Source organism: Antedon bifida, chromosome 7 (genome assembly GCF_963402885.1).
Source record: "Antedon bifida chromosome 7, ecAntBifi1.1, whole genome shotgun sequence".
NCBI lineage: Eukaryota > Metazoa > Echinodermata > Crinoidea > Comatulida > Antedonidae > Antedon > Antedon bifida.
Window position 1 is genome coordinate 632,074 of NC_136232.1, and position 14,689 is coordinate 646,762.

General features: G+C 33.4%; 1 protein-coding gene across 3 annotated transcripts; it reads right to left on the reverse strand.

The window, feature by feature from the left end:
- LOC144849247 (protein YIPF3-like) lies at positions 1 to 9,974 on the reverse strand. Of its 3 annotated transcripts, XM_078706316.1 has the most exons (11): positions 9,927 to 9,974; positions 9,327 to 9,515; positions 8,656 to 8,762; positions 8,172 to 8,217; positions 7,806 to 7,898; positions 6,698 to 6,829; positions 6,367 to 6,489; positions 5,857 to 5,980; positions 4,619 to 4,786; positions 3,253 to 3,350; positions 1 to 1,012 (listed from the first exon to the last, which is right to left on the reverse strand). In XM_078706316.1, exons 1-10 carry the CDS (start codon positions 9,963 to 9,965, stop codon positions 3,280 to 3,282), a joined length of 1,092 nt encoding a protein of 363 aa, XP_078562442.1. In that variant the 5' UTR covers positions 9,966 to 9,974; the 3' UTR covers positions 1 to 1,012; positions 3,253 to 3,279. The 3 variants fall into 3 exon arrangements, with proteins under 3 accessions (XP_078562442.1, XP_078562444.1, XP_078562443.1); XM_078706318.1 differs by lacking the exon at positions 4,619 to 4,786; XM_078706317.1 differs by lacking the exon at positions 3,253 to 3,350.
- Positions 9,975 to 14,689: the final 4,715 nt, after the last annotated feature.

A 14,689-nucleotide genomic window follows, 5' to 3' on the forward strand; every position in this document is an offset into this window, starting at 1 on the left:
TCATGAGAAACAAGACTCTTTATTGTTTAGAAATCACAGTACTTTTAAAAAGTACCCAAAATGGAAAAAAATGAATAAATAATTTTAAAAATTCTGATCTAAACTGGTGCAAAAAATACTGGTTCTTGTACATGAAAAAGAGAGTAAAAGTAAAGTAAACTAACTGTATGTATAAATGTTCTCGGTTTTTCACAAGAAATTATAACATGGTATGATTGATGGTGTCTAGCTTACAGACCAATATATGTTTAATATATATAAAAAATATTAAAAATTAATTCATTTAAGTTCTATCCAACATATAATTCTTATTTTTGAGTTAAACATAATATTGTAAATGTGCTAATAAAACTATTTTGTTTATTGTTATGTACACTACAATATTATTTAAATATATTAAAAACATTTTAAATAAAATATATTTACAAATGAGTATGTGTAATTTATTTCACACTATATAGACACCAAGTGCACAATATTCCATGATTCTATTAACATGATTGTGTATGACCACCATCAACCAACCCGGACAAGTCAGACATGGTGGGGTACGTTGTTTTATACTCACGGACAAGAAAATGCAGTTGGTCTGTTTTGAGGGAGATGGAGAAATAGGCTACATACTGTACCCTATTTCTCTATAACAGTGATCTAAAAATACAGTGGCGTAATGCAGAAGCTGGAGGCCCTCCAACGCTGGAGGCCTCAGGTGTTTTTAGCCTTTTTCGACATATTTAAATGCCTGGTTTTTTCCCTCCGGATCACCTGGGTTTGGCCAGTGAGCGCTCATAGCCATTACGCCACTGCTCAGATACTGTACCACTATGTGTGTTATTAAGAAAAAAAGACATGCAAATAAAAGCATTGTTGTCAATTGTTACTTCAAAATATCTCCTTATTTGGAGTTCTTATTTACAACTAATCAGCAGATTTTCTGGTATTTTCAAAGTAGTCCTTTTACTTGTTGCTTTCAGTGTTTCTTTAGGCCATTAAACTCAGTTTGAGTTCACAACTGTAAATAGAGGAGAAACACGAGTTAGAGAATGTTGATTAATTAGTGTATAAGCCTTGAAGCTAGAAGAACAATATCTGTTTGATAGTATTGTCAAAGCTGTTTACTAGTGAAGATCAAAGATAATTGTGTACACTGGACATAGGAGCTGGATACAGAGGAGAGCCAAGTCGGCCCTTCCCCCTTCACGTTTGAAAGGTTAAAAGAAAATTCTACGAATTTGTATCAGAGGAAGGATCCACATACACCCTATTCAGCTTTTTCTTTCTTAACATCCTGGATTCACCCTATAATATGGTGCAAATTTTGTCAGTGAAGTCGTGCCAAATTTATAACAGTAAACAATTGATAATATTACTTGAAAAAACAGGGGTTGTCGGTTTCGTAGAGTATTTAGCATCAAGATAGACCAGGCAATGAGTGGTGAATAAATCAATAAATTATGACTACAGATGGTTGTACAATGAATTAATTAAATGTAGTAAATGTGCTTGTGTTTTAGCTTTTTGTAGTATTTTATTGAAGAAGCAAACAAGCTATATACACATAGACATTTTCCTTGCAACCCAGCAGAAAATGTAAAAGGAGCATGATGTTAGGCTGGGAGAAATAAATAAAGTAAATAGAGGAGTCTTCTCTGCCAAACCAGGAGTATTAGCATAAAATGGTTGGAATGATACAATTTCAAATTGTGAAACACAAACTATTCTTTGCCTCAAGCAAAAAAATGTTCTGTTAATTGCTTGTAGATGAAACAAGTGATATCTTTTTAAAATGTAATGTAAAACCTTGATTGATATCTACATTATACATTCTTGTCATATTTAATAAAATATATTTATTTATTCCATGAAATTTTCTTATTTCTTTTTTATTCAATGCTAGCAAAACTGCGACTTCAATTTAATAATCATAGTAATATAATTCAATACATGTATTTGACCCAAGGGAAGTGGGTCAAAGAAGCAACAATCAATCAAACTGCCAAATATTTACTAAGATTAGCACAACAGGCTAAAAGGTGCAATGGTATTACATTATAAACAAAATGACATTTTAAGATTACGTGCATTGGCATTATAATAAGCAAAACAACATTTAATAAGATTAGCAGAACACAGGCTGAAGGCTGCAATGGCATAACAACATTAACAAGGCAATAAAAAAAAAACCATTTTAATTAAAGGTTTTATTAAAAGCAAAATATTCAATTGACTAAAAACAAAACAGTAACAAATGTATGCAAGCCCTTTACTACTGTATCAAACAAAATACGGCCATATTCCTGATATGATTTCAAATTTTAAAAAAAAGTTTGTCTGAAGAGGAATATACAGAAATATAATAGATTTAATTTCAATACATTCAATCATACACCACAAAGGGAGGTGGGGGGGGGGGGTTGAAAGTTACATCCTTCAGGATCATGCTTCTTGTCATAATAGGAAATGTTCTGATTGGTTACAATACTGAACTAGATTTGTACTCGTCACAGTGACGAGTTAGGCTATCGCGCAATGCATCGTAACATGCACATGCTATTTATTAGGCTTAGTCTACAGTAGACTGCACTAAAACGATTGTACGAACAGCATAGCATTTATCAAAACCGTTCAATAAGCGTCAACAGTTGACGGTATTGGCATTGTAAATGGTTTAGTTGACTGTTATTTTTTATTTTACACCACTCACGTTTATTCAATTGTTTGAATATGATTTCAAATTTTAAAAAAAAGTTTATATGTCTGAAGAGGAATTGTTTAAAGCTCTGTCTACACATCAAACTTTATTTGACAAAAAAATGTGATGTGCCCAAATATGGACATGATGATGTCATATTACTACCATATTTGGGCATATCACTACCATATTTGGGTACATCACACTTTTTTGTCAAACAAGTTTGATAGTGTAGAAAGAGCTTTAGTAATAACATTTTGAAAATTGCAAGAAAATTGATTTTTTGAAATTGATAAATCAAATTTTAAAAATTCAGATGGCCATATGATGACGTCATAACAACTGAGAACATCAGTTTTTTAAGTTTGACGTGCACATGTGTCATTATTTTACATTCATAACTTATTTACAAACAAACTAATTTTCCTTTTAGTTCTAATATTTATCTAAAAATACAAATGTCCAAAAACAAGCATGCAAAACATAAACAACCACAAGAAAGGGTTATTGCCAAGAAACAAAACAAACGTTTTCATGCAAACTGAAATAATCTCACTCACATTTGCATACAAGATATTTATATCTATCTACATTGTGTCTCCTGCATCGGCGTGTAGGCCTATCATTGGTTGATCATTACCATGGTGATTTGACAAACCTAAAGGTAGTTTAGATACTGTATAAATTATAGTTTGAATAAAATGATCATTTCAATTGAAACGAAAAAATAGCATTGATGTATGTGCAGTGACAAAGCTGATACAACATACCAAATAAAATAGTATGATTAATATCAGTAACAACCACTCTTTTACAGATTCCATTTTTAAATATTCTGATTAGACCTACAACCTAAACATGTATGAAGTGCAATAAAAAGGTCTTTAACTCGTGATCTTAATTCTTCAATTGGAAATTTCGATTTCTGGACCTACAAACCATCAAAATTATGTTGAGATGGGGAGTGAGAATTCAAGTCCCAATATCACTGCATACGCACAATAAATTAACATGATGTAGTTTGGTCATTATCGGTCGTCTATTACTAGGTTAAACTGTGTCTACACTATCAATCACTTTATGAGACAACAAAATGTGATGTGCCCATATATGGACATGATGATGTCATATCACTACCATATTTAGGTACATCACACTGTTTTTGTCAAAGTAGTTTGATTGTGTAGACAGAGCTTAAGACCGCAGAACAGCAATATAGTATAAAGAATACAAAATTCACAAAATAAAGCAGTCATAAAACAAATCATAGTTGCCTATGTGTTAGGAATGCACAAGCAATCTTACTTTAGTCCTAGTGTAATTTGTCTTACTTTATTTCCTAAAAATATGTGTAAATCAAGGGTTAAGTGTGGAGTAGAATTGTACATGCATATAACATGCAAAAAAGGAGACGGTATGACAGTGGGTGTCAAAAAAAGAATAAAGTACAGACCTCCTAACTCTCCCCATAATGGCGAGTGTCTTTCAATATTTTGAATCATCTCCCGCTAAAATGCAATTTCTCTCGATATTTTGGATAAACCAAAAAAATCTCCTGATATACAGTATAGGCCCTACATTTATAATTTATACTACTCTAGATATTGATAAGAGAATAGAAAACATATAATACTAATATCGTTCCATATAATGTTTCTAATCCATTCATTTAATGAATGAAATAATGAGTTGCCAAACATTTTTTGCCAATTCATTTTTCCCCTTTCAGCTCTATGGTTTGATTATTTGATTATTATACCACCCTCTATAGTTACTTAAAACCATCCGATATTTCATTTTTCCAAAGTGGGAGGTCTGAAAATGTTGAAATTAGCAGCAGTCCAAGAATGATAGAATGTTAGTAAAATATAATAGATAAATGAACGTTGCTTAAAAAATGAATATTATTGTTAGCATGCCACCTACTTTTAGCAGCTTTTGTGACCATTTTAATGGCCTCGTGGACAATGTGATCAGCAACATCAACATTCTGCAGTCCTACTTTGTTAACATGCTCATCTACAGCGCCGCGCTCTACGACGTCGAGCACTGGATGGTGACCAGGTGCCCCACCGTCAATTATGTTAGCAATATCTAAAAATAGATTTAGGATGTTAGCACTACAGATTCTCGGAAAAAATTAATAGGAAGAAACATTTTTTTTTTTCAAGGCATGGTTTAAAGTTTGGGGAAAGGGAGGTTTAAGTGGACAAAAATGTCCGTAGTTGTGGTTTAAAGAAAATTTCTACAATATTCTAAATTTGAATTTGCATGGAAAATTACATTTTTGGTATATTCTATGCAGTACAAGTCTCTATCATCTACTGTGCTCTAGAAAGCAATAGCTGTAATTATCTATTATTAATGAAGACATGGATTAAAAGCAAGCACAAACCAACTATAAAAAAACCACCATTTGTATTGAAAATACTGCTCAGTTTTATACTTATTCTAAACTTTATTCTAGAGGCTTTCATATCAAATGACTGCGCCTATATCTGTACAGGTCTCCTTTATCTAAAATCTTAACAAAGACCCTGCAAAACCTTTAACAACAAATTCCACATTTGCCACTGTTTGGAGAAGATTGTGGTACATTAGTTACCGAACTTTAAGCTGCAAATCTGTAGGATTACACGACTACTACTTTGTAAGAAGGTGCATGGGCCTAATTTCTGTTAACTGCAGTTGGCTGAAATTTGTTAACTGCAGTTGGCTGAAGTTTGTTAACTGCAGTTGGCTGAAGTTTGTTAACTGTGGTTGGCTGAAGTTTTTTAATTGCAGTTGGCTAAAGTTTGTTAACTGCGGTTGGCTGAAGTTTGTTAACTGCAGTTGGCTGAAATTTGTTAACTGCAGTTGGCTGAAATTTGTTAACTGCGGTTGGCTGAAGTTTGTTAACTGCGGTTGGCTGAAGTTTGTTAACTGAGGTTGGCTGAAGTTTGTTAACTGAGGTTGGCTGAAGTTTGTTCACTGCAGTTGGCTGAAGTTTGTTAACTGCAGTTGGCTGAAGTTTGTGAACTGGTCTATATTTCTAGTGTAAACTTGGCTTAAATTACACTTTAATATGAATAAATTTAAAAAACAAATAAATAAGCTTACTTGTTCAACCAGTATAAAACTTTTGTTTCATTATTAAAAAGATTATTGAACAAAATAAACGCTACCTTTGACAATCTGGTGATAAGCAAAGTGCAGGTACAGCAAGAAGACAAGGTGTACAAAAGCTACGATGCCAGATATGATTAATTTTTGAGTTTTCCCACTTGTTCTTGAAACAAACACACTAACCTAAATAAACAGATTGAAATACAAATAGTACTGAATAAAGATGTTTATTATTCAATAAAAGTATATGAATAAACTTATAATGAATTTGGCAATACAACTGAGGTGACAACATCTACTTAATTAGTAATCAGTTGCATTAGCAGGGCCGTAGCGAACATGAATGTCAATGGTGGTCACGTCACCATAACTAAAAGTGTATATACAGCTTTGCTATTTTGGATTAATTTATTTATTACAAATAATTTAATAAAAACTTTATTGGCAGCTTGCTTTGTCTTTTTATTTTAATTGGGCACTTTAATATTTCGAAGTGAACTTCTTGCCTGTACTATGAAATATTAAATTAGGGTAGGGGTTACTATAATCAGTACATAAAACATACTAACCATTTTTAGAGCAGATAAACCTCCAAGTATAGCCCACATCATGTAGAAGAAGAAATGTGAATCTAAATTATGTAACGCAGTTCCAAGAAATATTACAATACAGTTAGCAAACTGTGAATAACCCTACAAATAAAACAAACATATATAAAAAATTAAATTAAAAATGGGTATACAATGGTAGATACAAAATTTATGTACTATAAAATTGTACTATTTCAATTGCAAACAATATACAGTGGGTGGAGGCAGTACAATAGATCTTTCATGACATTTCTAGGCAATATAGTAAAACCTATTTCAGAAAAAAGGCATTTAAGTTAATATTACTTACTGTTAGAGACAAGACTTGTAATGGCGTAATATGAGTATTGCAAATGTACGCAACAGTATAAAATAATCCAGAGGCTAAGAACCAGTACCCAAAACATAGCCCTATTGCAGTACCCATTAATGTCCCTTCTCTCTGTAAGAATAACAAATCAACATATACAGTGAGACGAGTATAATACACCATACGGATGTATGTATTTCATTCTTTGTGTAATAAAAATACTGTTTGACCATTAGAAATCATAAATTTGTATGTCATTTAGGTAAATTAGAGGATAATTAGGGCTAATGTGGCCCACTACAAAAAAAGAAAGGTGAGTTTGAGTTGGTTTATACAAGAATATAATAATCTAGTATGAAATCCAGCTTTATTGCCACTAAAGAGGCACAATATTGGCACACAGTTTTAAGGCACTACTGAAATATGGTGCTGATGGTAGAAGAAGTCTCCTTGAATTAAAAGACTTCAAGCTGGAGGTCCAATGTATTATATAGTACACATCTGCCTTGTGTGCATGAATCCAGTGCATCTTTCTGTGTTCTGGTCCTTACCAGTTTAATCATTTTGATATGGAAACTACAAGAGTGGCTTTACTGTATGTCCCAATGGGATGAATTGGTATCAACTAACTCTTTCAACATTAAGGTATGCTTATGTCAAACGGAACTCAACCGTGTTGAGAAAAGCACTTCAAGCAACTGACTGCAACTCAAAGTAATGCAAAATATGTCGACATACGCGCAGTTGAGTTAAACTACTTTTTCCGGATCTAAAAGGAGCTAAGCGCAACTGAAAACTTTGAATCATATCAGGTATGGGTAACCACAACCAGTGGTTTATCCGTTCAATGTTACCATATAAGTGCTCACTTATATTGGTTCTGGTTTGTAACCACGACTAGTTACTATCAGTTCCAGTGTGGACATAAGCACTCGCACATTGGTTCCTTTCAGTTCTGTTCTTCGAAAAGTCGACATAAGTGCTCTTGCGCAACTCATTCCTTTAAGTTGAGTTGCATTCTGTGTCAACATAAGCATATGTATCTTTATTAATAATTATCAATATAACAGCTTTTTTTTAATTAAATAAAAATGCTACAATATCTTACCACTACATGCATAGATGACTTCATCTCCATTAAAAGAAATGCAATGAGTGTAAAAACAACCATCAATGGACCATACAACTCTGTTGGTAATTTCTAGATAATATAATTTTAATATGGGTTAAGACTGGAAGTGGAAATTGGCAGAAGGAAATGGAATTGGATTGGTCACACACTAAGGAAACCAAAACACAACATACAGTAGCTAGACATGCCCTAACATGGAATCCCCAAGGAAAAACGAAATAGAGGATGCCCAAGGAACACATGGAGGAGAACTGGATAAGGAGGTTAAGGATGCTGGCTACAACTGGACAGAGGTGGAATATAGTATATAATAATGTATTACTATTCAATTGTGCCATATACCTGTGGTCTTCCTGATGGTCTTTTTGGAACAAGAGAAAATATCAATCTAAAAAAAAATATTTTAATTACATTTTATAATCAAATATTTATTAAAATAACACTACATAACTAGAAAAATGTTAAAGATGTATTGTCCCCCAAAAACATGAAAAATGAAGATTTAAATCAGACTTTGAATATGTTATTTTGTAGTTAATCACTTCAATAGAAAAAAACCTGAAAAAATCATGTTTTCACTTATAAAATGACAAAATTAGTGGTTAAATTCAACCAAAAATCCATTGGCTGGAAGCCAATTTGACCATTTTTTTGCTTTTTTTCAGGTAAATACATTTTTTGTTCAATCCAATTTTTGGTCAAAGTGGATAACTATTATGTTACATTGAAATAGAATATTCAACAAACATTTTTTTAAGAATCATTTTTTCAGGAGGACAATACATCTTTAAAGTTTAGTTTAAGTTAAACTACGGGTTTGACTAACCTTCTAACAACCACCTTTGGTTCAACATCAAAGTAAGGCCTCAAGATATCAATATTAGCATACAAATCAAATACTTTCCTAGCCTGGTCTTTGCCTGCTTTCCATGCCTAAAATAATAAAAGAAGAAAGTAATGAAAACTGGAAATCTAGGACATTGGGAAAATGTATAATAAATCAAATAAGTAACTAAAGTATTGTGGTGTTTAGTTATAGATGTCGTAAAATACATGTTCATTTCTGGTAGTCAAAAGCGTATGTCTAAGAATTATTAGTTAAAAATAAATCAAACTTATTTCTTCTCATTATATTTAATAAATAATTTAATAAATCTGTTTGCAACTTTGCTTCTAAGCTGAGGTTAACAGGCGACATTTTTTGTGGTGAAAAGGAGATATAAACGTATTTCTTCACTACACGAGAAATTTTGAAAGAATGGCCGAATCTTAAGCATCAGTATTTAGTGATACAATGGGTGTTTTGTGTCAGGCGCAGTAAAGGCAGAAAATGCATGTGGTCTACATATTTAAATTTATAAATCATCGAATGTTTTTTTCTTCCATATCCAAAACAATCCAGAAATTGCAGCACAGTATGTGGGAGGAGGATGACTAAAAAAACCAAGATTATCAGGAGACTTGGGAGGTCTCAGACTACTGTACTTTGACACTTACAGTTCCTGCAACTTCCTTTCCAATTTGACTGCGCATAGCTTTCATAAAATCCCCACTTTCTGCATCTTCTTCTTCATCATCACCATCACCCTCGTACATGTCCATTGTATGTAGCTGAGCTGGTTCACGGGATGGACCATCAAAATCTTCCATTGAATCGGTCATTTCTATAACAGCCGAAGTATCGGACTAGAGAAAATAACATTTTAAATTTCAAGATTAATAATATTTATTATTTTTAAATTGTGGAATGTGGGCAACATCAGTGTAGGCCTTTATTTAGTAAGCATAGCAGCCTAGGCCCCGTGCCTATAGCAATAGGCTAGTCTGCCGGGTAGCAGAGAGGGCCAGTCTACTCCACTCTAGTTAGGCCTAGGATAGGAGAACTCTAGCTGCTAGCTAGGCTAGGCCTTACACTCACTGCGCACTCATCGTCATCAGAGGAGGTAGGCTAGGCCTAGCCTAGTCCTACTTCAGTTTTAGAGTACCAAAATAGCCAACAAATCTACCACCGAATAAAATTATCTTATCTAATTATATCAAATTGAAAATAAGGAGAATGTATATCGTATTAAGGTCACAAACGTGTTTTTATTGTACCTGTCTTGAGACGTCAGACCAGTCATTGGAAGTCGCCATGGTGGAACTTTTCGGCGCTTTTATAACTTTGTCTTTATAGAAATAAATGTTAACGATTTTTACAATAAAAAATCCTAATATATATACTAAAATATATATAATATTAAAAATTATTATTTTAGTATCTATAAACACATATCTAAGTAATATACTAGTTATTTGTATGCCTATAAAAAATAAATATAGGTCTAGCCAAGTCCGAGGGTTAAAAACAACCAGAGTGAGGTATATTCAGAGTGTCATTTCGGCGATCGAGCATTCTCTACTTCTACGGAGCGCCATATATGCCTTTATTTATTTCCGAAATAGAAATAGTACTACGCTAACTCTGGTCCAGTGGACCAAATTTAGCACCAGTGGAGAACATACAGTGATGATATAAAATAGAAATAAGTCACTAATTTTAATATCTTTTCGTATGTTAATACACTGTGCTCAAGTAGATCCTATTTGGAGCCAGTGGAGCACAGTGATATAAATAGAAACAAGTCATTGAATGTTAATATCTTTTCGTATGCTAAAACACTGTGCTCAAGTGGACACAATTTGGAGCCAGTGGAGCACAGTGATATAAAATAGAAATAAGTCACTAATTTTAATATCGTTTCGTATGTTATTACATTGTGCTCATGTGGACCCAATTTGAAGCCAGAGAAGCATAGTGATATAAAATAGAAATAAGTCACGGAATTTTAATATCTTTTCGCATTTTAATACACTGTGCTCAAGTGGACCCAATTTGGCGTCAGTGGAGCACAGTGATATAAAATAGAAATAAGTCACTGAATGTTAATACCTTTTCGTATTTTAATACACTGTGCTCAAGTGGACCCAATTTGGCGTCAGTGGAGCACAGTGATATAAAATAGAAATAAGTCACTGAATTTTAATATCTTTTCGTATTTTAATACACTGTGCTCAAGTGGACCCAATTTGGTACCAGGGAAGCACATTGAAATAACATAGAAATAAGCCACTGAATTTTAATATCTTTTCGTATTTTAATACAATGTACTCAAGTGTACCCAATTTGGCGTCAGTGGAGCACAGTGATATAAAATAGAAATAATTCACGGAATTTTAATATCTTTTCGTATGTTAATACACTGTGCTCAAGTGGACCCAACTTGGAGCCAGTGGAGCACAGTGATATAAATTAGAATTAATTCTCTTCGTTACGTGTTTAGAAGAGAATTAATTTTATCTCATCGTAGTTTGGTATGCCGCGCGTTTGTTATGCAAATGAGTGTGCACATGTGCTGTAGGAAAGACGGTATTGTTACTACTGGTACTGGTACTGGTTCAAATAACCGTCTCACAGAGACATCTGGTAGCCATTGACTTAAAGTTGGCATTTGGATGTGATTGTTAGTCATTCGCGATCAACACACAACACTGTTCAATTTTTATTTTGTTAATCTTTTACATTAGAATTGTAATTCTACCGTTACACATTATAGTGTACTTTTAAATATCCGTTTCATGCAAGATAATTGTATTGTAGGCCTATTAATATGTTGTGAATAAAAGTTTAATATCTTTTCGTATTAAGCATATTTGAATACTTACCGGTATGGTACCATACATGTTGGACAATACAGTGTTACATATCTCTATAAAAAAAAAAACAATATTAAAAAAAAAAAAAAAATATCCGTCGAGGTTTGAACCCCAGCCGATAGCACTCTAAACTGAGCATTACCCGCTACGCCACCAAGTACATGACTGAAAAGCTGATAATAGTCTATTTATACGTGTATTACGTAATTGATCATTACGTCATAAATATCCTATTAAACTTGCTAAAACCAAAATGATCAGTTAGCTCAGTCGTCTGAGCGTCGTGTTAACAACACGTATGTCGTGGGTTCGATTCCCACGCTGGTCGGTGGAATAGAGTTAAGGCTATGCGAGCCACTGTGTTTGGGGTTCACAGATCATACGTCCCCCTTTCCACCACACATCATGAGGCGACAACATCAATGCATCTGGTGATGTGGTGGAAACGACCCCAAAAGGCTGTGGCAGGGCCTTAGTGCTGAGGCAGGGAGAGCACATTTACCATCTTTTTTTTTTTGGCTCTTGCAAACTGCTTTGATGGTTTAAATTTTATGTTTAGCGCCCTCAATTTATTTTAATGTAAAAAAAGAAGGAATTAATTCTCTTCGTTACGTGTTTAGAAGAGAATTAATTTATCTCATCGTAGTTTGGTATGCCGTGCGTTTGTTATGCAAATGAGTGTGCACATGTGCTGTAGGAAAGACGGTATTGTTTGTCATTCGCGATCAACACACAACACTGTTCAATTTTTATTTTGTTAATCTTTTACATTAGAATTGTAATTGTACCGTTACACATTATAGTGTATTTTTAAATATCCGTTTCATGCAAGATATTGTATTGTAGGCCTACTAATATGTTGTGAATAAAAGTTTATGGTAGAATAAATAAATAAATATGTTTTAAGCAAATCTTTGAAATTTAAGCATAATTATGAAGTCGGGTTATTTAAAACCCAACCTAAAATTCGTATCAAAGGTGATATGATAATTCTAATTGTTTTCTAAATTATAGAAATATTAAAATTATTAAGTAGGCTTTTGTGTGCTAGCTCTGTTTGTATTTCATAATTTTGTTTTGTTGAATTACCGTTACGGCCGCGTGCATTGCATGTCTGACACTTGGGAAACAATCACCATTGTATGGCTGGTCCTGAAGACTTTTATATTTCGTTTCATAATTTCCGGGGACTCAGCTTTCATTCTTAGCTCTGCCCCAACCATGGTGAGCTTAACTGGAGACTTAATATTTAATTTCATATTTCAATAAATATTTTTTTCAAAATTGTCTTTGCTCAGCCCCAATCATGGTGGGGTAGTGAAGACATATCATGTTTCAAAATACTATAGGTGTCATTTCTGGGGACCTTGTAGCTATTTTAAACAGTTTGGTAAGCCCTGCGTTGTTATGCAAATGAGTTTGTGCAGGTGTAGTGGGAAAGATGGTATTGTTAGTCATTCGCGGTTAACGCGCCCCTGTTAAATTTTGATTTTGTTAATCAATGTTGCAACATTGGTAGCGAAATGTCCGATTCTTCATAGTAGTTGGTGTGTATGGCCGCACCGTCCCAGAATAAACGTGTTTTAAACAGATAGACTCCGATGGTTTTTGCATAGGGTTAATGGAGAGTGAAATAAGATCAAATATAGAACATCTGCAAAGATGCCGATTTCCAGACCAATTTCGAAGCTTAGACTAATTCCGCCGCCGGGCTAGGCCATAGGCATATACGAAGTCGAGTTTTTAAAGTAGAAAACCCCACCTAAAATGTTGAAGTCGCGTCTGGATAGTTGAAATTTTAACATTATCATAATTTATATCATAGGTGACTATGTATAGTAATACGTATAAGTAAGTGCATTTCTGGGCTCTATTTTCATTGCTCTGCCTCAACCATGAATGGGCTAGTACTGGAGACTTAATATTTAATTCTATATTTCAATGAATAGGTGCACTTTCCGGGGACAAGCTCATATATTGTCCTGGTGAGTCTTATATAGTTTGTTTTATTCAAATAATGTAACGCCATTTTTTCGGGCGGGAACCTACTGTATACAGCTCTTTTTTTTCCCAAAAACGGTCTTTGCTCAGCCCCAAGCATGGCGGGGTACTGAAGATTCTTATGCATGTTGTTTGAAAACATAATAGATGTCATTTTCGGGTACCTTGTAGCTCTATTTTAAACAGTTTGGTATGTGCGTGCGTTGTTATGCAAATGAGTCTGTGCAGGTGTATTATGGCATAGTCAATAGAAAGTACTTTCTATTGACTATGATTATGGTAAAGATGGTATGTTAGTCATTCGCGGTCAACACGCCACACTGTTAAATTTTGATGCTGTTAATTATTTACATTAGATTTTTCAAATCATGTAAATAAAATATTTTCCGGGCGGGAAGTTAGCAGTTCCCCTCGTTTAGTTTGCAAAATTAATCTCGAAAAGAACTCCATGTGGAAAAGAAGCCCACCCAAGAGTACTAAAAATGAAGGAGCACATGGGCTTCTTTTCGAGGTTTTATGGCAGTCTATTTAATGGAAAATAATGCCATGCAACTTTGTTTCTGATTTTAAAAAAGTTCCACTTGACATTTACAATCCTCAAAATATCTCTCTTTCAAAATAAAAGATAAACAATATTCATTATTTTCCATTAAAAAAAAATCCACTGGCGCCAAATTTGGTCCACTTGAGCACAGTGTATTAACATACGAAAAGATTGAAACTTGAGTGACTTTATTTCTATTTTATATCACTGCTCCCCTGGTACCAATATTGTGTCCACTTGAGCACAGTGTTTTATACGAAAAGATATTAAAATTTAGTGACTTATTTCTATTTTATATCACTGTGCTTCACTTGGGCCAAATTGGGTCCACTTGAGCACATTGTATTAACATACGAAAAGATATTAAAATTTAGTGACTTTATTTTATTTTTTTATTAAACCTTATTTTGTGAGAGTGACCCTAAACAGCATATGCAGACAGTCAAAAACATATATGAAAAAACGGATGAACTATGTTCAAAAAATTTAAATATATAATATATGTACTTAAATACAAAAATATAGCCTACAATACTATACAAAACGTTGAGTTTTTTCTTTTGGGATTAAATATTTTTTTTAGAGCAGACTTAAAATTATTTATTGTTACCGCATTTCT

Coding starts and splice junctions, on each gene's coding strand:
- LOC144849247 (XM_078706316.1), bottom strand. CDS start 9,965: ATGGCGACTTCCAATGACTGGTCTGACGTCTCAAGACAG. Junction 8,763..9,326: donor GAAAGGAAGTTGCAGGAACT/GTAAGTGTCAAA, acceptor TTATTATTTTAG/GCATGGAAAGCAGGCAAAGA. Junction 6,830..7,805: donor AGTCATCTATGCATGTAGTG/GTAAGATATTGT, acceptor TTATTCTTACAG/AGAGAAGGGACATTAATGGG.